Source organism: Anopheles bellator, chromosome 2 (assembly GCF_943735745.2).
Source record: "Anopheles bellator chromosome 2, idAnoBellAS_SP24_06.2, whole genome shotgun sequence".
Taxonomy (NCBI): Eukaryota; Metazoa; Arthropoda; class Insecta; order Diptera; family Culicidae; genus Anopheles; species Anopheles bellator.
Genome location: NC_071286.1, coordinates 73,201,430 through 73,227,042, shown reverse-complemented (window position 1 = coordinate 73,227,042; position 25,613 = coordinate 73,201,430). Strand labels below are relative to the sequence as shown.

The following is a 25,613-nucleotide window of genomic DNA, read 5'->3' as shown; positions in this document are numbered from 1 at the left end:
GATATTTCACGTTCGGACGTTCGTTTTTCTTGACTTGACTTTAAACATGACATCATTACTCGTTCAAGCCACTAAAAATAGAGCAGAATGGCAGAAAATTGCAACGGAAACTGAATAGAGAACTGAACGCATAGAAGCGGATTGAAAACGATAAAGCGATAGAAAGTGAAATTGTGTTTTAAATAAATAAAAGGAAAGGTGTTTAAGGAAAGTTTGCAACTAACATTCTAGTGTTGGTTCAATATTTTCTAGTCTCGAGCACGTTGGCTGTATATTCCATCGTTCTGTTTTATTGTTTCAATTCCGACGTACACAAAAAAGGGTTATTTTCAAAGTAACCGTGGTGGAGTACCTTTGCGGTGAGTTGTACACTAAGTGTTCTGTTGAGCCCTGAGTTCTGCGGCAATCGCCTCGAAGCGCGCAATGTAATCGATGCTGCTCTCTCCGAGCTCTGATATGGCCATCTGTGGGAGAATTAATGCTTAGGTTAGTTGAGGTTACAAAAAGAGCGCTGCACACGCGACACTTACGTCGTTGTCCTTTTGAGGCATTCCGTGGGGAAGCTGATCGTCGTCTTCGTCGTGCTGGTCGCGGAACGCCGCATCGAACCGCTCGAACACGCTGGTCAACGAAATGTCGGCCAAGTCCGTGTCCAGCATCTTTTCCTCGATCTCCGAGTCGGGCAGGATCTCGGAAACGTTGTCCACCGATTCCCCGCTGGAGGTGAAAATGTTTGCCATCAACGAGGACGACGTCGACGGAAGGGACACATCAAACAGGCTTATGCAGCTGTCCTCATCGGTGCTGCTGCGTCGGCCCGTGAACGACGACGACGACGCATCGGTTGCCGTTGCGGCGGGCGTCAGCGGCTTCACGATATCGTTGGCGTTCTCCTCCACGTAGATGCTGTGGCGGGCGTTCCTGCTCGCTTCCGGTGCGACGCTATTCGCTCCCGCGACGAGTAAGGCACGATTCTTGATGTCCTTTAATGTACTACTAATAACCGAGTGCGATGACGGATGCGCTCGGACCGAACCGGAAGGCAGTGGCAGCGGTTGCAGTGGCATCGGTTGCTGGTGCGGCGTATGCTGATGATTGATCCGAGATCGCCACCAACGCTTCTGCTTGTACCGCACCTGCGACGGTATGTGCTGAAAGGCAGGCAGGGGAAGAGATACGGGTTGAAAAGATTGCGCTCCCTGAACGCGCCGTGCAAGCAACGTACGAGGTTCGACATGAGGCTGCTGTTGGTGCTGCGTACGGGCAACATGGGCTGCTTGAAGAGTGCACAATTGTCGCACGGTGTCGGCAACGAATCGCCATCAATATCTATTCGCTGTGGGGAGGGTTAGGAAAAAAGCAAAATGAAACGGTTTCGTAGTGGCACCGGCGGGCTCGCGACTCGCAGGGCAACTTACCTTTGGTTTTCGATCACTACCAGGTCCACAGAGACACTTTTTCTTGAAAGTCCTATCGCCCAAGTTGACCAACAGCAGCAGCTGCTTGAGACGACCACTTACGCTGATGCTGCTACTGCTAGTGCTACTACTGCTACTACTGCTACTACTAGTGCTACTACCCATTCTACTGCACGTAGCATCCTCTTTCGCTGCCACGCTGCTGTCGGTGTGCGGTGACGCAATAACTGCGTGGTTCAACGGAACCTCACTCGCCTGACCGTCGGCGGTTCCTTCGTCATCTTCGCCCACCTCGCGAGTCTCAGCCGCGAGCCGCCAATCGTACTCCAGGTTCAGCTTCATGTCTTCCCCGAATATGATGTACAGATCACCCACGGTCAGATCGCCTGCGTTGGCCATCGTCCAACCGTCGCGTATCTTCCGAATTTCTTTCTCGGAAACCAGCGGCCTAAACTCATTGATCGTGGGTAGCGCGGGCTTCGAGCCTTTCCGCCTACTGGGCTGCAACTTTCGCTTCACCGGGGGCTTCGCCACGTCCTCGCCGGCCGAGTTTCCATTGTTATCCGCGTGACCTTTGCCGTCACCTTCGACCGCGACAAATCCATCGCTCGACGTATCGCTATGCAAATTGAAAAGTTCCTGCGTGGCGGTGGTCCGCTTCTGGTCCAGCTCAAGCTTTCCGGGAAGACTGTGTAGGGTAAAAAATGATGTCGAAGCACTGCCACCAGGCTTGGCATCGTCACCGAGGTAATCCACATCTTTCAGCTCCATCTGTTCGCTGCTGCACGAGTTTGATGACTTACAACTATCGCCCAACGGTAACTCCAGGACCAGGAGGGTGCTGTGCTTCTCGTCTTTCGCGTCACCGGCCGGCTTCATCTTTTTGCCGTCCGGTGCCACCTTGTCCGAGCCACTGTCACACCGTTGCCGCTTGACGTTCGCTGGTGGGCGATCTTTGCAATCTTTGGCCAACTTATCGCCGGTCAGTGTCTCGCTGCGTACCTTCACGCCTATTCGGCGCTCGTACGAGTTCAGACAGATGCTGGTGTTGCTCTGAAACTCAATCAAATTGATCATCGGTCGGTGGATGATGGCGGACTGCAGTGGCCGAAAGTGCAGCAGCACGCTGGCCGATGGTGAAGGTTCTGCGCCTTCTGCCGCCGTAGCCGCTATTTGGGAGCAAAAGTGGACATCGTTCAACAGGCGCTGCCGAGGAATCTTCGACGGTATCGAGAGGGCCGCCTTTTTCATCTCATCCACGCGTTCCACCAGACGCTGGTGTTGCGTGCGCCACTTTTGCTGAAACAGCTGCAGCAGCGCCGACAGCCGCTTCTGAATGGTGACCGTAATCCGCACGCACGGATTCTGCGCCAACGATTGGACCCGGGCCCAGGCCGCCATCGTGCACGGCTTGAGCAGCACGTCCACCCGCGGCGGCAGCTTGATCTCCTCCTGCCACTCCTCCAGCTGGTTCAGCTTCCGGAGCGCCCGGCAGGACGGCGTTTTGATGCGTATATTTTTGCCCTTCTCGCGCACCGTCGTGAACCCTTTGCAGACCAGGTCCTTCAGTTTGTGCAGATACTTTTTGTTCTGAAACGGCACCTTCTTGCGCATCTCGCCGTAGTTGATCAGGGCGTACAGCTCCTGGGCTTCCTTGCGGATTTCGTCCGAAAAGTTTAGATACTTCGAAACCGTCTGATTGATCTGGTAGTACAGCAGCCGCACGTCCTTTATCTTGAAAGTCTGCTGCCCGTCGGCCACACTCTCCTTGCGGCGCTTCTTGCTGTTCATGTAGTTCAGGATCGCCTCGAAATCCTTGCCGTACTCGTTGAGTGCCTCGAAGAACAGATTTTTATCGTGGTTACTCCAGATGACGCGCATCCGCTTCTGCTGCTGGCCCGGCGTTTTCGGCCCCGGTGCCGCACCGGTCGGTGGTGCGTTCGCTTTGTTCGGCTCCTTCCGATCGCTTCCGACCGGCGGAGGGTTACAGCGAATCGAGTCCTGGATTCGCATCTTGTGCTTCACCCGGGCGCTCGTTCGCAGTGTGTGCCCATTTTCGGGATCTTCCGCCATGCAGAAGGTGGTCACTGAGCCAAGGATTTCTTCCGCCGGCGACGGCGGTGCTGGCGCGGGTGCTCGTGCTACCACCACGGTGCCATCTCCACTCTCCATCTTCGGCGTGAAAGGCGCAAATTTTTGTTGTTCGCCGAAAACAACCACCATCGGGGCCGGGCCGGTTGCTGGTGCTGGTGGCTTCCCATCGAACATGGGCTTATGCTCCAAAATGCCACTCCAAACACTGTCCTCACCCCCATCACGGCCGATCGGTTCCAGTTCACTCAAGCAACCCTTCTCGGAGGACGCTTCCATAGTTCTGCTCTGCTTATTGTGCCAATTTTTGTTATCGGAGTTAGTTATACACTATCGGCGCTCCCGACTACATAATTTGTCCCGTTGACTGAAGAAACCATTCGGTCGGGAATCTACAAAGAAAAAGAGAGGGAAAAAAGTGAGGATGAGTATTTGTTGGGGTCTACAACACACAAGAAGGGCGAACCATAAAAACGGCCCCACGAAGAGCAACAATTAGCTTCCACGTGGTCGTGCTGTCCCGGGGTATCGGACGGGGGGTCTGATTTATGACGCCCCGTTCATTATACTCCCGATCGCTATCGTAAAACTATGGCAAAGCTGTAAATAACCTCATCGAGAGGCCGTTTCGCCACACTCGGGCCACGTGAAAATGACGCTCGTTTGCGATAATCAACTGCTAATCGACGGTTCGACCGATTGCGATCTGTACCGTGTGCGTCCGCCCGCCCGCCCGAAAACGGATACGAAGGATTGGGAACAGATGCTATCCGCAAAGAATTAAGATACCCCGACCGCTCCCTGAGTTCCCGAATATCTTTGAAGCAGAACAGGCGCAGGCGGAATTGTTTAAATGCTCGCCCAGACACTTTTTCGAACAAATGTGTTATTGAATATTCTTGGCCGGCGCCACCATCCGCCAGCTACCAGGTGAAATGGGTGATCGTTTATCTTGAAGATGATTTATGGATAGACGCAAGAAAGAAAGAAGCTGCGCAACCGGAAGCCAGGCGATGCAAAGCAGCCCCCTCGGGTTGGGCCAGGGACAGCAAAGCGCCGATCACGTTCTGTGTGTGTTTTTCATCGCTCTCATAAATCATTCACCATATCATATGTTGGTGACAAATAAGAATCATTTTTCAACTAGTTTTGAGAGGACGCAGGAGGACCCGCTCTACCGACGGGCGACCCCCAACCGAACTTTCGAATCCACCGCGCGACGATGGGACGACGCTGACCAGTTTGTCGTACTTTCGGTGTAAGCGGAAAGTCCTTCCCGTGTGGCAAGAAAAACGACCGTAAGAACCGGAGGATGACTAGTTGATGATACGGGCTGTTCTTGAGCGCGCGATCCAGGGCCAGAGCGCTCCAGTGATGCCTTTTTCCGTTTCCGTTTCGCTAGGTTTGTCGAGGTTTCGTCCTTCCCACCTCGATGGGTTCTGGGGGTATCACCGTTCGATGCCGGAACTCGCCTCGGTTGACGTGAGTGAATGGTTGGCTGGCTGGCTGGCCGAACGAACGGGCGATCGAAGGAATCGAAAAACGGCATCCCCCAGTGGCCTCTGCAGGACACCACCTCTGCTACCTCTGCCCCACTGCTGGCCTGCTGGTCTCCCATTGGTCCAACGGTGGCGGCGGTCGTCCAGTCCAGCGCAGCGCATAACCCATTCAATTTATCGTTATTGTTATTGCCATTCGCCAAATTATGGAGCATAATCGATGCCAACGAATCGTCGTCGTTCAGCCAAACGATGGCCACCAAATGGTTACTCTCGTCGGTCTCGTGGTTCCGGGCCTCGGACGACGATGGCCACCTATCGAGCCAATTCGAACCGTTCGAAGCACCGAACCACCGAACCGAGACCGACGAGGAGGTGCTTTCGCCATACGCCGTTTGCATATTATGCCGCAGCCGCAAGAATGGCGCATCCGAATCGGGGACCCAAAATCAAACCACAATCAACACTGGGTCCTCTCTCCCGTTCTATCTATGTCGGGCTCTCGAAAGATGAAGACTACCAGAAGACGATTCCGATGTTTCCGGCTCGGTTCACTTAATTGATCGGCCAACCGGCCTAAACGGTGGAGGAGTCCAGCGTGCAAAAGGTGACGTGTGCTGATGATGCCCTGGTTCGGGGGATTGGCCCATTGCCTTGTATAGTTCGCATGTAGTAGATACGAATTCCAGCACAAGGACACATACAGTCTTGTCAAAAACTGAACCATTTCAGCAACTTTTTGGGCGTTACCAGGATCGTTGCCGATCGGGCGCAGAAATCCGAACACCAACGTGTTTGACATTACAGCCCATTTTTTCGCGGAAAGTTCGGCGACCCAAGGATTTACTTAGCTGGAAAAATGAATACTGTCAACGAGTATAAATCACACAATGAATATTTAATGCTGCACCGTCCGTGCCACCACCACCAGCTCCGTCACAAGGACTGTTGTCTCGAATGAAACATTAATTAAAAGCGTAGCAGGACCGACGGAGACCGGTCTGGTCGGCCGGTCTCCGGTGGTGGTGGTGGTGGCGTCGGTATATGCGATTTACCATTGAGTCGACTAATTTAATTTGCGTTAGTTTCGCTCGAATGCTTTCACCAAAGCCATTCGGAGAGTTGGTTCTCTCTCGCTGGTTCGTCGCGCCACCGGTTCGCTTCGTTCCCGGGCCCGGCCGGTGGTTATTACTGACGGAAATCGAGAGACCGACCGAAAACCACGATGGAAATTATTTTAAGAGCACTGTGGGAGAATTTTCAGGGAAAACGACAACCACAAAGCTGTTTGCATTAAAGATTTACATAATGAAATCAGCGTAATAAATGCTGTTACTTACCCCGCCGCGCACACACGCCCGCCACACTCCCGCGGGACAAGGCAGGACTTGTTCCCTCGGCTCGGTGGCTCAGCAACTATCGCACCCTCGGCATCGGCATCGGCACCCAGACACCGCGCGCAGGGATACGCAGGAGCTCCCGGCCCAAAACTTTACTGTCAACGGTTGCCACCGGAGCGGCAATCGGATTCCAGCGATCGCAGGGGGTCCCCCCGTCGCTTGCCGCACGTCGGACCAGGAAGTCAACCAAGCTGACGCTGACGAGTGTGTTGCGTTCGGTACAGCCTCCGCCCCAACCCAGACGACGCGCGGTTCTGGCGCGCTTTTAGTAATAACTCGTCTCGACACCGAGTGGCCAGCCTTACTCCTGGCGCAACCGGCAGAGGCAGGCTGGCAGACAGGACCATATATTCACCTATTAAATCCCGACCCGGCGCTGGCATCTCCTCTATCACGGCAATTACTCTAATGAATTTGTCACATTTTCTTACCGTCGATTTTACGACCCAGACTTTGAAGGGGATTCGAGGAGGGAGAGCGGCAGCCTTTTTTCAAGGACCAGCCACCGGGGGTGGCGGTGGTTGGGTTGTTGCTCTTTTCACCACATCCACCGGGCTGGAAGCGAATTAGAGCGCGCGCACCCCCCTTGAGCCTTTGACAAACCCGTCCCTGAAGGCGCCGCCGCCGTCGTCGTCGTCGTCGCCGGCGGAGTGTGGAATTTGTTGCGTCAACAAAGCCGCGCGCAACCCGTCACCGTGCCACCCACACACGCAGTTGCCTCATTTCGCACGCACGAAAGCTCCTTGTCGCGGGGGGCGTACAAAGTGATAAAAGGAGTCGCGCGCACGGGTCGCGTTTCGCTTTGAAGCTCGAGCCCTCTGCCTTGCGACACTCTAAAAAGCGGGCACTCGAGTATGTCGAAAACACGTATTCCGACCGACCGGGCGGACGGCCGCACCGAGTTTCCTTTTCACTTTCAGCCGCGCATTCGAAACCCGACGCCCTTTTTGGTCGCTCGCTAGCTCCGGGTGCCGGTGAAGCGAACGCCGGTCGCTTTAAATGAATTAAATTTGCTTTAAAGCTTGGTAGACATTAACGCACATCCGTCGCCGCGGTGTCCCCGATCGTCAACTCGCTCGCCCACGCGCCTTTTCCCTGCCCTGCGCGACGATGGCAGGTGTTTAAGTGAAAATGATTTGATTATGTGCATTTTGCGTGTGCGGACACTTTTTTATGCGCCCTGTGGCGCTGGGGGGCAGGGTGGCATCATAATTATTTATATGGTCGCTTCACTGAAACTGGTAGTGAGCCGCCCGCGGCACTAGGCACTAATAGTTCCATAAACACACCATAGAACCGAGCTTAGAACGGTTGGTTGATGGAACGTAATTTGTTCCAGGTGGAGTAAGTACCATCCAAAAATCAGTGCTCGGTTAGCTTTTTGGCCATTGTCAACAATATTATTCCAATGGCCACGGATGTCACTACCAATAGAATCGCCACCAATAGCCACTGAAGAAACTACAAGCATCGGCAACTCCGGGAACAATATGCAGCTATCGGCCACCATCATATACAATTAGCAATTGGCTTCACGGAGCTTCACCTATTGGTAGTAACAAAAATCATATTCAGCAACGGCAATAATAATGATAAAATATGACCCGACACATGTATTAGGTGTAGAAATTATTCTTGCGGTTTTACAAGCGATCGCATTACTCACTAAATGAAATATGAACTTTAAATGAAATATGAGTTCGATAGCTACTGTCATTACGCATCTGACGCAATGTAGGATTTTCTGTTGAAGTGTAAACAACACGGAAATGTAAATCGGAATGCACGTCAGTTGCAAAAAGAACTTGCAGCAATGTTAGGAGTTGACCACACGACAGTTTGCCATCGCCTGAGTGCCGTGGGAATGATTAGAAAAATGTCTTATGGGCTTATTGTTGTAGTTAGGTCACAAATGTCGAATAAAAACCGCACGAAGTAATTGCTACACCAAATAATACACCTTCAGCATCTTACAGCCGAGTTAGCCCCGGGATAAGGCTTTTCTGAAGTGGAGGAAATGCCACATATTGATTGAGAAAAACTTGTTAAGTCAGATTAAGCTAACTATTAAGAAAATGTAATAAATAGGGACCGGTCCGTTCTTCTAAGATTAAAAGAGACACATTACTGCGTGGTGTTCTGTCAACGAGCTATCATTAAGTGGAGCCAGTGGCACTATAGACGTCCTTAGTTGGAAGACCTAGTGAGATTCATCGTCGTTGGTAGGCAATTGTGACGATGCCGATTGATGCAAACATTAATTGTTGGCAAAACACACAATGGACGCAAACTTGTCGAAGATTTCCCTCAAAATAACCACCGAAGAGCGTGTCTCAATCGATATTGGAAAATCCAAGGCTTCATCGTTGGCTCCATTATTGGACAATAATTTTGCACCGTGACTATGTTGAAAAAAACAAGACTTTGAACATTTAAATTAATACTACAATTTGTTCTTCACTTACCTACCTACTGAACATACTATCACTTTTATGAACAACAACACCAACGGAATGATTGAGCGGCTTCCTTCGGCCATCCGACACACAATTCGATCAATCAATCAATGAAACCCGCGGGACAAGAGAACGCGAAACAAATATGCAACACAATAATATAACAAACCACACGCAGGATACTGCTAATGAACCAAACGATTCTCGCGGCTTTTCGAATATTCTTGACGTAACTCCGCACAGTGCGCCACCGTGCCACTCGGTGTCGGTGTTCCAACGCCAATCTGCCAATCATTGCTCTTTCATTAGACTAGGGCTACTATGATCCACGCATGTTTAGTTTCGAATCCCGATCCGCAACCCCCGCCGTAAGGCCGAGCCTACTCTGCGGGTTGATGCGTTTTTATGCGAAGTTTAAACGGTGCAATATGAATTCCCGGAGAATGAAACCACTTTTAGCGGAGCATTAGTAGCCTCAAGTGCCGTGCCATGGCCACTAGCCGTCAGATGATGCTGCTGATGCCATAGTTCAACTAATGCTTCTAATGACGCTCTGCTGAGGGACGAAAGTTGTGCTGCACCCGTTTCGGCCACCGGTGGAGGATCAACCGACCGACCGACCGAGCCGGCCCGGGACAAGCCGAGTGGCGAGTCGTGAAGCGAAACGGAGCGCAACGGCCACCAAGCACCGGATGATGGTTGTTGCAAACTCACCACCGCCAAAACCATCGTCAATTGTGTGCTAATGAAACAAGCGGAACCGGAAGCAGCAGAGCATTGATAGATGATGAATCAACGGCTCCGACACTGTCTGGAGAATAAACAATCGGACCCACAACCACACGGACAATACTCCGGGGCCCCGGGTTCTGGGAGTTCTGGGCGCTTTGATTATACATCGTTGGCCAGATGAATGGCTTCCTGGCACTGTCATGAGCAGCTCCGTTCAGGAAGTGACTATGAAAGCTGAATTTTACTCACCCGTCTCGTGGGACCACACGAGAGAAGATGCAGCAGGTGGTGGTGGTGGCGGCGGCGAGCAAGAGCATTGAAGAAACTCATTAGCCTTTGTCCGTCCGCTACAATCGATCCGCTACAGTTTCCGATCCGGTTGTTCTCGTACAGGGCGCACCGGGCAACCTTCCGAAGGTGGGACCGAAGAATGTTTGAGGTCTCCGCAGTGTCCGGAAGCGCAGAGCGTGGGCCCATTTCCTTTCGTGCGTATGATGTATGATAAGACATTGCGCCTGATGTGCCGCGCATCCCGGGAGTTACGACTTCCTTGGCACACGGAAGGCAAAAGAAGTTACTGCGCCGTGGATACATTACAACAAACCGTATAATTCATAACCCGAAAAATACGACCGCCATAAGTCAAACGTCCGCCGGATACCCAGCCGCGCCATTTGAAATATTTCCCATGCCCATTGATACTGATTCGACTTTTAATTTTTGGTACTATATTCATAATTGTGTCTGTGTGCGTGCATGCGCTTGGGGCCACAGAACGCTGGGCCAACATAAAACAAAAATATTTATTACCATCTTTTGAGTGTAGGCAGGCGCCCAAGCAACCGCCTCCGGTCCGCACGGTTCCTGGGCCCCGATTGAAAGAAATCAAAATTTATGGAGAAATAATATTTATAATCATAACGGCGCGTTCGACAAAACCCCTCGAACGGTGTAACACCGAGGGAGGCGCACGTCAGACATCAACAAAACCCAGAGAGAGAAATGAATAAATCACGGGCCCCCGCGACTTCACGAATCGATTTCTTCACACACTCGCACCGCAGAAAGTGTGGGGTGCTGGCAAAAAAAAGACGGTGCTTCCACTCATCCACATCCGGCCATTTTCAACCGTTTGCGACCACGAAGAAACCGCGGGTTTTTCCACGTTTTCCGAACGATAAATATAGCGGGACGAGCGCCGGAACGAGACACTTTAGAACACCGTGCCGGGCCGTGTTTGCCGTAGGGCACTTTTCCTACTTCCCAGGCAGGAAGGTCACTTTACGGAAGGGGGACAAAAAAAACGGCGAAACAAAATGGATAAACCCGCCGCGGAACGCATCCAACGCGCGAATCGCGTTCCTTCGAGAGAGATTGAGCCAATTTAAATGCTGTTTAAAGCATTCTCAAGTAGGCTTTGTCAGGTTTGGCTTTGCTGTCATTTCATTTACGAGACGCGCTTGCCTGTGGCTTGCTGACATCCCATCGTAAGGAATGTAACGATCTTTTAAAGCCGTCATTATGGTCACCGTTAGCGCCGTCTGCCATTCCGGGCCACACATTGTGCAATGTCCAAAAAAAGGGAGGCGAAAATCGCTATTCAGAATATGCGCTAGGAGCTAGGAAGCTGTGAGTAGAACCGTAGCACCGGTGAACTTTATCGAATGATTCTGCCCGTCAATCCAAGGACCTCCCCGAGAGGGCCCTAACCTGAGAGGGAAAAATTTTGGGACGCCCATCGGGCGAAGTTATTCGTCTCTCCGTCACAGATTCTCGGCAGCGTGAACACATTTTTGCACAACACAGCTTTCGCCCAAGTTGGGTGTGGGGGCACAAAAAGGGACAACTTTTGACTTCACGGACCGAACCAGATGAAGTGCATTCAAATTTTATACATACAAGCTCGGGCGGGTTAAGAAGACGTTAACCACTGCCGCCGCCGCCGCCGCCGCCGCCATCGCCTCCTTGGGAAGGCTGTGAAGCAATGTCATGCATTTCAAATGCGCTGCATTTATGTGCCAAAAGTTGCCATTCCATTGTCACAACACTTCACCACACACCACCACACCCGTTCACCGTTTGGTTTCGCCGTTTATTTTGCGGAACTCGGGTCCGCCCAAGGTTGACACAGGTTGAGGTGGTGCTCGGTACTCCGGTTTCCAAATGAACTGGGCTGGCTCGGTGCAGAGTGATGGTTGTTCGCATTCATTACCCTACACCGGGGCCTCGAAGACACAAGAATGGCCTCGACGAGAGGGAGTACGCGACGGAGGTGCCTAGTATCAGCAGCAGCACCCCGACAAAGCCATCAGGCAGCGCCGGCGAGGAAAAATAAAACCGGGAAAAGCCGGTCACCCCGGAGAAGCGTAAAACTCACGCGCGGCAAACCTCTTGAAACCGAGCAGTTCTTGGGTGGAAATAAAAAAAGGGAAAAGAAAGAGAAACGCGCCGGCCCACCGACACATAGAGAGATACACGGGAGCAAAGTTTCCTTCCCCGGCACCAACTTTGCTGGTGAAAATGAACTCGTAACAAAAACCCTTCTTTCAACTCTAAAGAGTTGCCACGTCAAAGCCAACGTGATAAGGTGGAGCACCCCGCGCCGGTTTGCAGCAGGCAACTGGCAAAAGGCAATAAAATGAACCTTTTCCACAAAACCGTGGGCCGTGGGTGTCCCCCGGGGGGTGGCGTGCCGGCCCACCAGGGAGGGGATCTGAAGCGAACTAAACCGAAACCTAGCGCACGGAAGATATCGTAAGAAATGGGTTCGGGAAATGGCCGGCTTAGCATTGGGCACACACATTGTGTGCAAGGCTCTCGTCGCTGCGCTTCGCTGTCTCTCTGGCCCCGGCCCCGTCCGTCGCTTTATTATCGTCCCTTCTTGACAGTTGAGCAGCGCTAAGGCACCATAAAGGAGTGTGGCGAAGTGTTTTTTAGGGTCACATCACACCGAGAACAGTTACACCGCGCGGCGGGGCTAAGTGTGCGAGTGCGAACGTCGCCAAACCCCTCCCCGGCCCGAAAAAGCCGGACCCAACTCCGGAATCGATACCCGGACCGTGAACACGATGGGGTTTCAATGGTTTCAAGGGGAGAGAAAAAGAATGCGGAATTTACACCACAACTGCCATAACTGCGCGACTGCTGCTGGAAATAAACTGAACCGATCACACTGGGGCACATCACCGTCACAAGAAGTGTCCTGTTTTTATTTGTTTTTGCATGCGCCGCGGATGTACTCCGCGGAGTTCCGCGATGCTAAGCCGGTCAGTTACTTTTTCTTTTACGGTCACGCGCATAGGAATGGTAGGATCATAATTGTTTATTCCAATGTTACGATCAGAGGAGGGGAGCACTGCTTTAATCGATAAACCACCGTTCGGCCAATTGTAGACCATAGGAGTTCAAAGGACCCTTGCTTGCATAGTTTATGGCACCTGAATTTAATGCTTTGGAAATCTAGAAAATAGTTAAACTAGATTGAAGCTGAGGCTCAGTGTCGTGCAGGGTGTACGCCTCACCAGACTCGGGTGGGCTAGTCATGTCATGAGCGGTGGAGCTGTTGATGGATCAGTAAGTAAGATTGAAAACTAAGCGATACGTTGCAAATGAATGAACTAATAGGCTGTTCAATAAGTTCGTAGCCTCGATAAAAAATACATTTTTACGGTTTGCAATACACTTTATTATTCAGTATGCTTTCCCTGAACATCAATGCACTTGATGCAGCGAGACTCCAATTTAAGAATTCCATGCCTGAAGTGAGAAACTCGAAGAGCTACGCTTCCACAGCTGTTATGACGACATCATTTGATGAAAAAAACCTTTTCACTCATAATCTAAAAACAGATGGAAGTCGCTAGGGGCCAAATCTGGTGAATACGGTGGTTAATCGAACAGTTCGAGCTTTAATTCATGGAATTTCAAAATGCTCTTGTGATAGGCTTAAATTCAAAAAACCTCCTTTTAATGTGCCAATTGAAGGCGAATAGTGCTTACACTTTCGACATTCGTTCATAAATTTCCTTCGCCAAAAATAAAAATTCAATCGCTGGACGATACTTGATTTTTCCATTGTAAAAAAATACTGTTACACGTCGATACTACAGAAAAGAAAAACGTCATGCAGAAGAAAAAAACTAACTGACGAATTGAAATGAAACTTCGCATACATTATATATACCAGAGTATATCAATATAACAAAAAAAATTGGGGTCGTAGCACTCTCTGTTATCAAGGCTACGAACCTACTGAACACACTAGTAATAACTGAAAACGGTCTTCAACATTGGTACGTTCATCAGGCTATGAAGTTTCTTAGGATAAACTATGGCTAGGCTAGTGGATTTTTGGTAAAATTATACGTATCACATTAAATTGTACAGGCCAATGGTAGGATGTTAAACTACGGTGATTCAGTCTCCGAAAAAACCGACATCATCAATACGCCTTACGAGCGCAGCGAGCCATTAAACCATAAGGACATTAACCGCCCGTGTTCTTCCCGATGCGTGTCGGGTATCGAGAGTAATCGTAAAATCCAATAAATCGGCGTGATGTGGAGAACCCCTCGATGTCTCGACGACTACACCGGCACGGTACGGCACAATGAACATCCATTATTTAGCGACCAGCGACCGAAAAACGCCACCAATTATTCATCCCTCCAAACGGCCGAGAGCCCTATATAACCGACCAACCGACCGACCACCCGACCGGCCGCAGCCTGATCGCGACGGATGATTAATTAATGAATTTTAAAAACCAATCGAACAGATGCATTCCCCGTTGCCGTGCCACAAGCACACCCGTTACTGTGTATCGGACTCCGCCGGACTCCGTTTCGGTCGTGTTTTATGGGTTTTTGAAATGTAAATCAGACAGCACCATCTTTTTTCGCGCCACCCGGGCCCCGGGTCCAGGAAGAAAATGTGTCAGAATTGTGCTTGTGTGCGGCCGTTTAATGAGGTCGGCCGTGCGTGCGTCTGGCGTGTGCTTCAAAAATAATAAAGTCCGCGAATCGCGTGGCCGATTGACTGGCTCAGGAGCCTACCAGCGCAGGTGAAGATTTCCGGTTCAATGTAATTTATGTTCGCAAAAGTTATGCAAAGACTTCGCAAGTTCCTCGCCCCCGGGGGGGTGTTCCCATCTTCCCGACCCGGAAATAAGGAACAAGCGGAAGCGTACATTCCGACGCAACTTAACGCTTGGCGGAGTTTTCCCAATTCTTTCCCGCGCGCGGAATGATAATGGAAGGGTTAAACGAAGTGATTTTTCACTTCATTTACTTGCAAAACCGTTCGGTTGTTGATTGTAAATCAAACTGCAAATTTATTCCATTTCATCCATTCCATCTGCGAGTGTGTTGGAAGTGATGGGGGCGAGGGCGGCCACACGCAAATGGCACCGGCCACGACCGGTGCCGCGGCACGGAGAAGAATGAAAATTGAATTTATTGTTGGTGATAATCGGATTTAATTGGCCACGCGGCGGTGGCGGCCACCGGAACTTTTGGTCGGCGCGTAAGAAGTTGAACCCGCGCACCGCTCGAAGGACCAATCGAATGTTTCTCGCGCTTTGGTTGATTTATGCCGCCCCATTTCTCCGGCCGGCCGGATGGCCGACCGCCGGCCAGGCTGGATGTAATTAAATAAATGACGTCGCAATAAAACCAAATGAAGGTGACATCTTCCGCCGCCGCTCGCGCTGTTACATCCTTTCACTTTCGCTGCGCAACGCGGCATGAAATTATCCTCGAGACGTTTTATTACTTCCTTCCCCGCCCTGTTGAAAGGGCAGGACCTAGCGGGAGGCCTCGAGAGCCTACACGGAGCCACGCGGCCCACGGCGGAGCCTGCAGAATTCATCACACTGTTCAATATCTTTTGACATTTTTGTAATATCCTTCGCTGACAGCTTTTGTGTCGTCGGCGCGAGAGCGATGAGAAAGCTTTCGCCAGAGAAGGTGCCACAAAAAGGATGCCCGACCAGAGGAGGTCCAAGGATGGTCCGGGGGGGGGTGGCTATGGCGAGACGTACAATAAATATTGCAATCCGAGACGATGAATAAGTCACGGCATGGTTGCTGCTGCTGGAAAGGGGCAGAAATATTGAAATACTGTGATTTCTTTGCATATCACCCCAAAGGATCGCCCATCGCTTGAAGACGTCGCCGCATAGTAGGCATCGGCAGGATGCGTTGCTTTAACAACATCGCCACCGTCGCCGTCGCCGTCGCCGTCGTCCTCGGGCACGTGAGGCGACACATGAGCGACAATTTCTAATTAATTAGAAACAGCTTCGCGAAAACGGTTTACCACCGCGCCCACACCGGTGGCCGGGCATGTTGTGTGCCCATTTTGCGTAAAGGTTCCCCGAAAATGGGATGTGCGGTACCGCACGGGCGAACGAACGCTACTACTAAGAAGCTGCGCAAGGAGGTCTTTCAAAAACGCTGCTAATAATGTTGACAAATGTCGGTGCGCGGAAAAAGGAAAACCTAGGCCCGGCAGAGACTGTGTGGTTCATACCCGCCTTCCCCGCTCGTGTTCCCCCATTAATGTTAATGGTAATGGATTTTCCAAAATAAGCCCACATCGTTGCCGCCATCGTCGTTCGCTACCACACCGATGCCGCGTAAGATGAAACATTTCACCTCGTAATTATTGACATTTCATTAAGAACTTTTGCTGTCCGTTTTTTTTTTGTTGCCCGTGCCCGCTTTCTTGGCCCAGCACTTTTCCCCGTCGGACATCGGACCCCCGCCCGCCAGAGAAGCCAAACCAAACGCTGGCGCACCGGCATCCCCGGTTGCGCCAGTGTGTTTGCTTTTACGGTAAATGTTTTCAATTAAAAGTTGCGATTCTCTTGTTTCACGAGAATCACGATGGCGAACAAGTTTAATGAAGGGAAAACGAAAAAGCAAAAAACGCAAGAGCCACAAGAAAAGTGCAGTCTTTGGGTGTAATTAGATTAAGTGTTGGTACTCCGGGGGTGACTCGGGAGAAAATTTGAACAAATTTGCACAAAGTTAAACGTTACTACCGGCCCCCGGAATGGCCACTACCGTCCGTCGGTGGTGCAGGACGCATCCGCAAGTGCGCTACGATCTGACTCTGCTCCCATCAAATGGATCAAATGTCCATTCGGGGCTAAAACACTGTTACCCTCGCAACCGAAGCCCCGCATTTTACAGCCGCAACATAGCCCGGTAGGCGGCGCGCGTGTTGTACATGTTTCCCGTTACCATGTCTACGGCGAGGAGGAGCACCACACCCAGCGCCGTCATCGGCAACATCATTGGCATCGTGATCTCTCATTGTCTCAATCAACGGTGTCATTTTCCTCGCTCGCTCGCTCTCTCTTTCGCGCGCCAGGACCTATCGAGGAGGCCGTCGGGGCCGTGTGTTCGTAAATTCCTCCAAAGACCTCCACAAAGTCTATAAAAAGCTGAAACGAACGGGAAATATCATAACCGTAAAAATTAAATACTAAATTTTAACGATATGATGAGAGTCTCGTCTCATTTTCCGACTGAAAAACCGACCATTTCGGAGCCGAACCGGAGGCCTTGTCTGCCGGGTCGGGTCCTGCCGGGACGCCCATCTGGTGCCGGTCGGAGTTGCCGCTGGATGGGCAGCCGTCACACACCTTTTTACCTTACGTGAGGCACACTCGTTCATACGTTAGCACTGGCTTCACACACTGATGGTGATGCTGCTGCTGCTGATGATGATGATGGTAACATAATCATCGATGGATGTAGCAACGATTATTCGATTTTAAATCACTTCCTGTTCGCGCGAAGTGACGCGATTTTAATGACATCAGAGACCGAATTTCGATTGAACATCGTTTCATTTTTCATTAACAAGCTCCTAATGGTTATTTAACTCCACGGGCCGCCAGCCAATGTATGCTCGGTCGCGAATTCGATTGACTGTCCAGCGGCTCGCGCCCCGGAATATCCGTTCAAAGGGGGTCGTAGAAATTTTCAATCCTCGTAATGGTGACATGAATACATAATACAATCAACGCAGATGTGTACAGATTGTTTGTGATCCGCAAGCACATTTGCGGAACGCTGACGACGACCGCGTTGCTCTCTAGACGGCGCGCGCGTTGGTGCCAATCTGGATCACACAGGACGGCTCCGGCAGCCGGCCATCGAAGGATAAAAGTCATGTGCGCTCTCGTGTGGCGGGCATGTTTTTCATGCCGGGCGGCACCCGGTGTTCGGTGCGGGCAGTGTTGGTTTAAGCGCCACGCAAACAGGTGACCCCGACCAAACGCGCGCGGACTCGCCGACGACGACGACGACGCACATTCAACAAATATTCTTCCACAAAGCGAAGCCGCCGATGCACCGGACAACACAACGGGAGGGTCCGGTCTATGCACCGAGAACGGGCACAACGTGCCCCGGCCGACACCGGGCCCTCGGCGGGATCGGGAGGCTATGTGGCTAAACCGGTGCCATCAAGCGTACGACGGAGCGCGTGAGTCAATGTGTCACGCTGGCTCTCCCCCCACACAGTGTGTCGCCCGGTGGCACGTGGCCGGGTGATAAACGATGCAATAGATTTAACCGGGATCCGGTTGCATAATTATAAAAGTATAATTAATTCGCTGCCAGCCAGCCAGCTAGCTAGCTAGCTAGCCAGCCAACGAGCGAGCCCTGCCCGCCATCGGAGGGATCGTTTACGTAATTTTATCAAAACATAATCTATATTAACATGCAACCCTCGGCATCGGCATAGGATTGAATGGTGTGTATTTTGATGGGGTATTTTGCCTACAAAAGGAACGTTATTGGACATGGTTGTTCGAGGCATATATTCGCAATCGGACCCCCTCCCCACCCTGCCCAATCACAATGAGCGGTTGGTTATCGCTTTTTGCTATCGTTTGTGGTTAAGCTAAAATTACTTTCTAATGTAAAATTTATCACCATCCTCCTGCTGTTTGGATACGCACGATTAAATTACATAAATGTTGGATGGATGTCGATTAAAACGTTAATTTCCAATTCGAAATCATTCCTAGATACTAATTTTTTTTTGAATTATTGAAATTACTTTTAGGATATTTTAAGGGTTTATCAATCTCTCAAGAAGTAGTTGGTCAATATTTTTATGACGTAATTTGCACCGATTTGAAACGTCAATCATTTTGTGACGTTTCATCAGTGCTTGAGGTGTTTGAACCGATTAGGAAGCGATTGAAATCGGTTCACTCGGACCGCAAAACCGACTCGATCGGGCCCGCTTGAATCGGTTTAACAACCGGTCGTGACACTCTCGATGATCCAGCTAAATAAAATCTTCTAGCCAACTAACGTTGCGGATAAAACCCCACTGAAACGTTGGCCCCTTATGAGCAGCGTTCATCTTTCTTTCAACAATTGATACATCCAAGCCAATTCCGCCAGTCCAGTCCGCACCCACTCGAACTCGAGTAATAAGATTAATTTTCTGCTAAGGTCAACTCTTACCACTTGCATTCAATTAACACTGCCATAAAGGCCGTTTCAGGTCTCGATGCTCGAGGCACACCCGGTTTCGTGCGTGCCTTGACCGTTACAAACAGAGTGTGATTAAACCGCTTGCAAGGACCGGGAAGGCGACACTAGGACCCGTCCGGAGAGCCGTGTTCAAAATGCAATGATGCTGCGTTACAGTAAAGCACCGGGCACCGGGTGCAGTGCACTTAAACACAAACACAGCAGGACCTCCGGCGAAGCGTCCTTTCCAAATTACTTTTTAACTATCTATACAGTGTCTCGGTGGCCGAGTATGGGCCACCGGGCACCAGGCGTCTCCATTGCAGGTGGTCGCCACATTTGTGATTCCGGTTCGAAATGCTCGCAATAATCCTTGCGCCTTCCGTGTGCGCGTGTGAGTGTGTTTGGATGGTTGCCGTTTGCCACACTCGCTTCGCATTACAGCCAAAAAGCTATCATACGCGCCAGTGAAGAGATTTCAAAGCAATTTTCTCATTTATAATTCAAGCCGCCCCCCTCCCGGGAGTCCTGCGTTGGCTGGATGGCTGGGCGCACAGGGTTATTCGCATGAATTATTTATACTGTCCATAGACAAACACACACATGCAGAGAGACGAACGGAGCGATCCGGCATCCGAAAACTCAACACTCACCAACCGGTGCGGGTCACCTTCGCTGGTCAAACAAGAAAAACACGGACGACCCCCACCGACAACAGGCGGAGAGTTGCGGGCCCCGGCTACCCAGAGGGTAATTGCCTAGTCAGAATAAAGCCTGTGCGTGCCCCGCACGCCTCTCGGCCCTTGTGCGGGTTCTCCCAGCACCGGACCGGTCGGTGTGTCGTCAAATATCAATTGTTACAACGGACTCGAGGTATCGTTCAAAAGAGAGAAAATTAAGTCCGATTGCGATGCCCGGACCGATCGGCGGAAACACAGTAGAGTGCAGCCATATTTGGCCTCCCGGAGAGTGCCGGGATTGTGTTGTTGTTATACGATTGAATTCATTTTCAATTTCACCGCTCACAATCGTACACAAAGCCGGCCGGGAGGAAGTACATCCTGCTTTTTGCCCACGTCGTCCGACGTCATACATCCGCACCGAATCCGCCAAGACGCCACCGCCAAGGTACAAGAAAGGGCTTGATTTCTTCGGCGACAATTGCACCATTGATTTCATTTCCGTTCGCTCTTATGCCGGTGCCGAGCGGACGGACGGGCGCACACAATCAGGGGAATGATTTGAATGTCGAAATTTTATTTTTTTTACCACTTCCCCGGAGCGAAGGATCGTATTTCCGACCCGAGAGTAACGCTTCCGAGGGTTCCACACCGTGCGCCAGCCCTGGCGTGCTAATTTTAGTCCATGAGGAACGAAAAAGTTTACCTGTAGAGAGAGAGAGAAAGTGAGAGAAAATAAACAAACCACACCAACGGAGCTGTTAGTACATTTTAACATTCGATTCCAGGCGAAAGGATTCCCTGGGGGAAAAAAACACGGGCGAAGCTTAAAAACCATAACAGTTTCCTAATGATTAAGAGCGAATGGGGATTTTTGCCCAGTTAGCTACTTTACACCGTTTCGCCCCCTCTCTCTCCCTCCCTGGCACGTTCCCTGCCTGTTGTGGATTTTAAATGTGGAGGCAAAAACTTACTAACAGGTTGATAATAGCTTGCCAACCCCGAGCGAGGAAGCTGTACTAATTTCCAGACAGTCGGACTTCCCGGGGTCTAAGCATGCTGCGCTGCCTTCCGTCGGCTTCTCCACCAGCAGGCCACGGAGGGCAGCACACGATACCGTTGGAAAACATATGTTCAAATGGTCGCCGAATAACTTGTGCCCGGACCCGAGGACTTCACCACGACGGGACGCCGGTGGCCGCGCCAATGGGCCGTGGTCGTTGTTGTTGGGAGACCATGGTTATGTACGAAATAAATTGGATAATAAATAATTGGTTTCGGTTTCCACACACCATGGTGTACTATTTTGCGTACCGACGAGCACCATGGTAACGCCACGGTAGCTCCTCTCGCCTCTGGAATGCATCCCCCAGGTCCGGTCCCCGGGTTCGGGTGTCCTGCAATGTGCAATGTTCATTTATTCGCACCGTTAGTCCCCGGGCTGCTGTGGACTTCCACTAAAATCATGCCATCGCCGTGGCCTGGTGCATGCTATTTGCCCGTAGAGGGGGGCCACAGGGACGCGCACACGGCAAGTGGTTGAAATTTGTGGTCGGGAATAAAATCGTATGATCTTTTTTCATGATTAATTATTGAAATTGCTGAAAACGAGCATTGATGAATGGCTTTTTGTATTCCTATTTGAATACTTTCCGCCACCCCGACACCACGCCACCCACTGGCCGCGGCCCGATGCGGTCGGCCCAACTCCCCCGGGGGGTGGCAGGGATAATAGGAAATGGCGTGTTTTGGCGTCCCAGAGCGTGTGCCAATGGAATTTGAAATTATACTTTTGGTGCGACGGTGCGCTGCGCTACATTGCAAAAACGCCGGAGTAATAACGGATTGCAGCTGCAACACACGCATAGTTGACTCCCCGTTTCCCACCCCCGTGGGGGGGGATCGGTGGTGGTGGTGTCACTTTTTGTTGGCGCCTTGTTGTTGTTATGCGGCCCCCCAACATCACATGTTTGGCCAGGCCATTTTTAATGGCATCACCACATCCCGTCGGGAGGGCGAGAAATCACCACACCAATTCCCGGGGAATGCCCCGAGGCGCACAGAGGTATCCTTTCGTCGTCACCCCGATACCCAATTCATTGTGCTGAATTATTGTGTTCCCGGTTCCGGGGGCAACGGAAAACGTTGAAGAAACTCCAGGGGAAAAAAACCAACAACAATCTGTTTTATTAACCCATCAAGACGTTTATCACAGTTACCGGGCGGCCTGTCACTATGACAGCGACGTCACTCGAACGATGCGAGGTGTACTCACCGCAGAGTATTAGCCACTCAATCGCTCAATTGACTACTCATTTACTGATACGGCGACGTTATAGTATCACCGGGACGCGGGACTCTCTCGGGAGCCATCCACGCAACACACACCAATCACGCCGGGACGGCCCTCTACCGGCCACTGGAGCAAGCTAATTAGCCAGCACAGCACAGCACACGACCGAAGGGACCGACTGAAATAAACCTGTAGTATTAGATAATTTAATTTCTAGGATAATCCCAAGCTGCTAACACTCGTTCGCTCCCTGCCAGCCTAATGATAGCGCAATCAGCGCCCGGCAGTTGTGATTCAACACGAACAGCCAGCCAGAGCTAGAAGAACCAGCCAGCCAAAGTACACCCATAAAAGAGAGTCGTAATGCGTCTGCCCCAACGGAAATGTTTGGAGGCAGCAAACACAACTATTGACCCTATTGGGCTGGTGTGGCTCCGGCCACAAGTCGCCTTGGGCCTAATTAACTAAAGAATACAAGTGTCGTAAAACAGTAATTTAATGGCATCGGCATACGGTTCGCCTACAATTCGTTTAATTGAATACTCAATTCGCTGCTACTTCCACCTTTTAGCGCTTCTCTCTGGCTTAAGCTCTCTCTCTCTCTCTCTCTCTCTCTCTCGCACGATGGTTAATTCGGTCCGGGCAAGCCGAGCCAGTTACTCATAAGCTCGTCGTAACCCCCTCAACCAGTGGGACTACGTTCGCCACCCGGCCGAAGGACACTTTGCCTGGCGTGTCTTAATCGCACGAGATGGCCATCCAAGGAACCGCGCGTTGCCCAGGAGACAATCTGCTGCGGAGAGATTTTATGTGCTTACACCTTTATTTTCTGTCTGTCGCTGTGTTAGGCACACGTGATTTAACGACCTCAGCACCATCGGGATGATCCTTCCGTTGCCACTTTTGCTGCTCCGAACGGTAGTCCCGACCAGAAAGGAAAACGATGTCGGACCGTGGCCGGGGATCTGAGATGGCACTCGGAACGCTGACACACTTTTCACACTCCTCGCTCTTATCACACCCGGGCACAAGCGAATCTTCACTCTAACGAGTTTTCTCGCGTTTCAGCACCTGATTTAAGCACTCGTGGCACGTGGCATTCCATTCCGGTCGGCCGTCCAGGAACTCAAACCCAACACGGGCTGGATTAGATGGCAAAGCCTCCTCTTACCTCACCGCCGTGTGCATGTCGGAAAAATTGATAATTCAATCGCAGTAGCCGTCGCTGGACACTGGAAACCAAACGTCAAACTCAGCGCTCGGTAGTTTCGAGTGGAAAAGTGGATCACCGAAAAGTGTCACCGTCGCAGAAGCGGAATCAAACATTCAGTAGCTTCATAGGCCACGCTTCATTGCCGTTCCGGGACCCGGAATCACCACCGCCGGTCACCGCCGCAGGACGATATAATCAATTCTCGTTCCAGGCCACTACTACTCAACCTGATTCCGGGCGGATGGGGGGCATCAACCCTTTCGTCGAAAATTAAACCCCTTTAGCGTCGTAGTCGATAAGCCCCCCCCCCGGAAACGGGGGAGTGTTGAGCAACAACTGACACACCACCAGGGAACCATATTCGGATTATAGAAAGTCGTTTCTTGTCTTAATTTATCCACCGCCCACTGATTGATGGGTGCGCTTCCCACTGGCGGCGCTTTGATTGATGGTTTCCTGCCCGTTTTTTGCTGCCGTGTTTCAGCCCTGGCTGACCGACCCGGACCAGGACACCGGGGCCAGTCACCCGAGTGGTCACCACCGCCACCGCTGCCCGCCTCGCCAGAGAGCCAGGAGTCAAATCGCTGCATCAATGTCATTAGACATGTGCCAAATTACATCGGTGATTTATGTTCGTCTGCCACGAGCCATCCCCAGGTCCCGTGTCCCGTACGGCACGCCACACGGTGAGGAGCAGCAGCAAAAAAATGTCGCTCCTACTACACGTTACGTGTGACACATGCCGCACCGCGCGCTGTGAAGTGCCACATCCTGGATTGGATCCGGGCTGAAGTCGGCCAGGGCCTGGGGCAATGCACACCGTCACCGTCCTTATTTGCGGGCGCATTCGGGTAATGAAAAATGAAAAACACGATCAAACGAGGAGACGTGGGTTCATGTTGGGCTTCTGGTGCAATGGCCACTAAAAGGGCTGCATCACAAATGATTAAAATCCCAGCCTGCCAGCCTGCAGATTGGCGTAGCTAATCATGTAGTTCTCCCCGCCTAGTAGTAGTAGCGGTGAACGAGAACTTGCATTATCCTTTTCATGTCCTGCATGCAGCCTGCCTCGGCTGAGAGGAATGCAATTGGATGCATTTTTATTATGTGCCGCAGCTGCTACGAGCCCGCCACAAATCACCCCGGGCGGGGCCCTGAGAGAGACAGAGGATGAAGGCACCACATACTTTGCCTCATTGTTTGTGCATTAACCTAAACGAACATACGCCCGATCCCGGGCTCCCGGAGCCGACCGCGCACTGAAGAGCGCCCGCTGATAATGTAATCGCCATAAATTTCTATTTCCCCTAAGACGCGCAGAGGCTTCAGCTTAACGCCGGGGTGGGCCAACTTTGGACCGAAACGCGCGAATAAATCTCTCTGGAGAACTTATAAATTTCAATAAATCCCGTTCAAAGTTCATCCCATCAACAATTATCTGCGGGTGAAAAGTTGCTCCTGTTCTCTGCTGTTGCTGCTGTCGTCACGTCGTCGTCGTCGTCGTCGTCCTCGTCGTCGTCCTCGTCGGCGGATAGAAGCTTTCGCTCGTCCGAACCGGAAAAACTCCGCCACTCTCTGGGAGCTATGAATTTCGGGGCGACTTTTAACCCCCGCCGGCGACGGGGTTAGTGGCTTTATGATCCTTGTTCATCATGGCATGTATGTGTGGGCTCCAACATAGTTTAATAGCACAACAATTGTGTACGTTTCACCCGATGACAGATGGCCGATTCCATCCCGTAAGACGATAATTCGATTGGACATTGAACCGGTTATTTTTTTTTTTTGCATTGCAGGACACATCCCATTCGGCAATTAAAGAGGATAAAAGCGCTACTCAACCGGAACCGCAATGGAGCAATCGCTCAATTAAACACGTGCCCTCGGCACACGTGGCACACGCAACTGACGTTGTGACCGACGAAACAATCGAACCGTTCGCCGCAATTTGGGATGAAATGTCGCCCAGCTACCGGGTGTCCGGTGTGACGATAGTCCGTCAAACCAGTCCGTCGGTTCGTCGTGTGCCGGAATGCTCATAATTTATTGCACGGCCCAAAATGCAAACTTCGTGTTCACGCCACCGTCGTGTGGGCACCTTCCACGGACCTTATTACAATGAGAGCGGATCGGATCGGAAATGCCATCACGTGCGCCACCGCGCCCACCGTGGACGTGACATACACCGCCGATGCTTTTCTGCACGTGGTCTGCGCGCCCGGGCCCGAGTGGTTTGATAGCGATAAAATGCAATTAAAATATTAATTGCGCCAACAGAGCGCCGCTCTGCTCTTTACATTCCACCGGAACGGTGCGCGTGGCGTGGAA

At 51.3% G+C, this 25,613-nt stretch overlaps 1 protein-coding gene across 1 annotated transcript; it reads right to left on the bottom strand.

Annotated features, from left to right (window-relative positions):
• Nucleotides 1-371: 371 nt before the first annotated feature.
• Nucleotides 372-3,590, bottom strand: LOC131208019 (protein cramped). The gene is made up of 4 exons (XM_058200661.1): nucleotides 1,419-3,590; nucleotides 1,226-1,336; nucleotides 531-1,151; nucleotides 372-464 (listed from the first exon to the last, which is right to left on the bottom strand). Exons 1-4 carry the CDS (start codon nucleotides 3,588-3,590, stop codon nucleotides 372-374), a joined length of 2,997 nt encoding a protein of 998 aa, XP_058056644.1.
• Nucleotides 3,591-25,613: the final 22,023 nt, after the last annotated feature.

Bases quoted from the DNA above. Each gene is read 5' to 3' on its own strand.
- LOC131208019 (XM_058200661.1), bottom strand. From the start codon at position 3,590: ATGGAGAGTGGAGATGGCACCGTGGTGGTAGCACGAGCACCCGCGCCA. The intron at 1,152-1,225 runs GTACGTTGCTTG...CCTGCCTTTCAG, and splicing joins GCAGCCTCATGTCGAACCTC to CACATACCGTCGCAGGTGCG. The intron at 465-530 runs GTAAGTGTCGCG...ATTCTCCCACAG, and splicing joins TGCCTCAAAAGGACAACGAC to ATGGCCATATCAGAGCTCGG.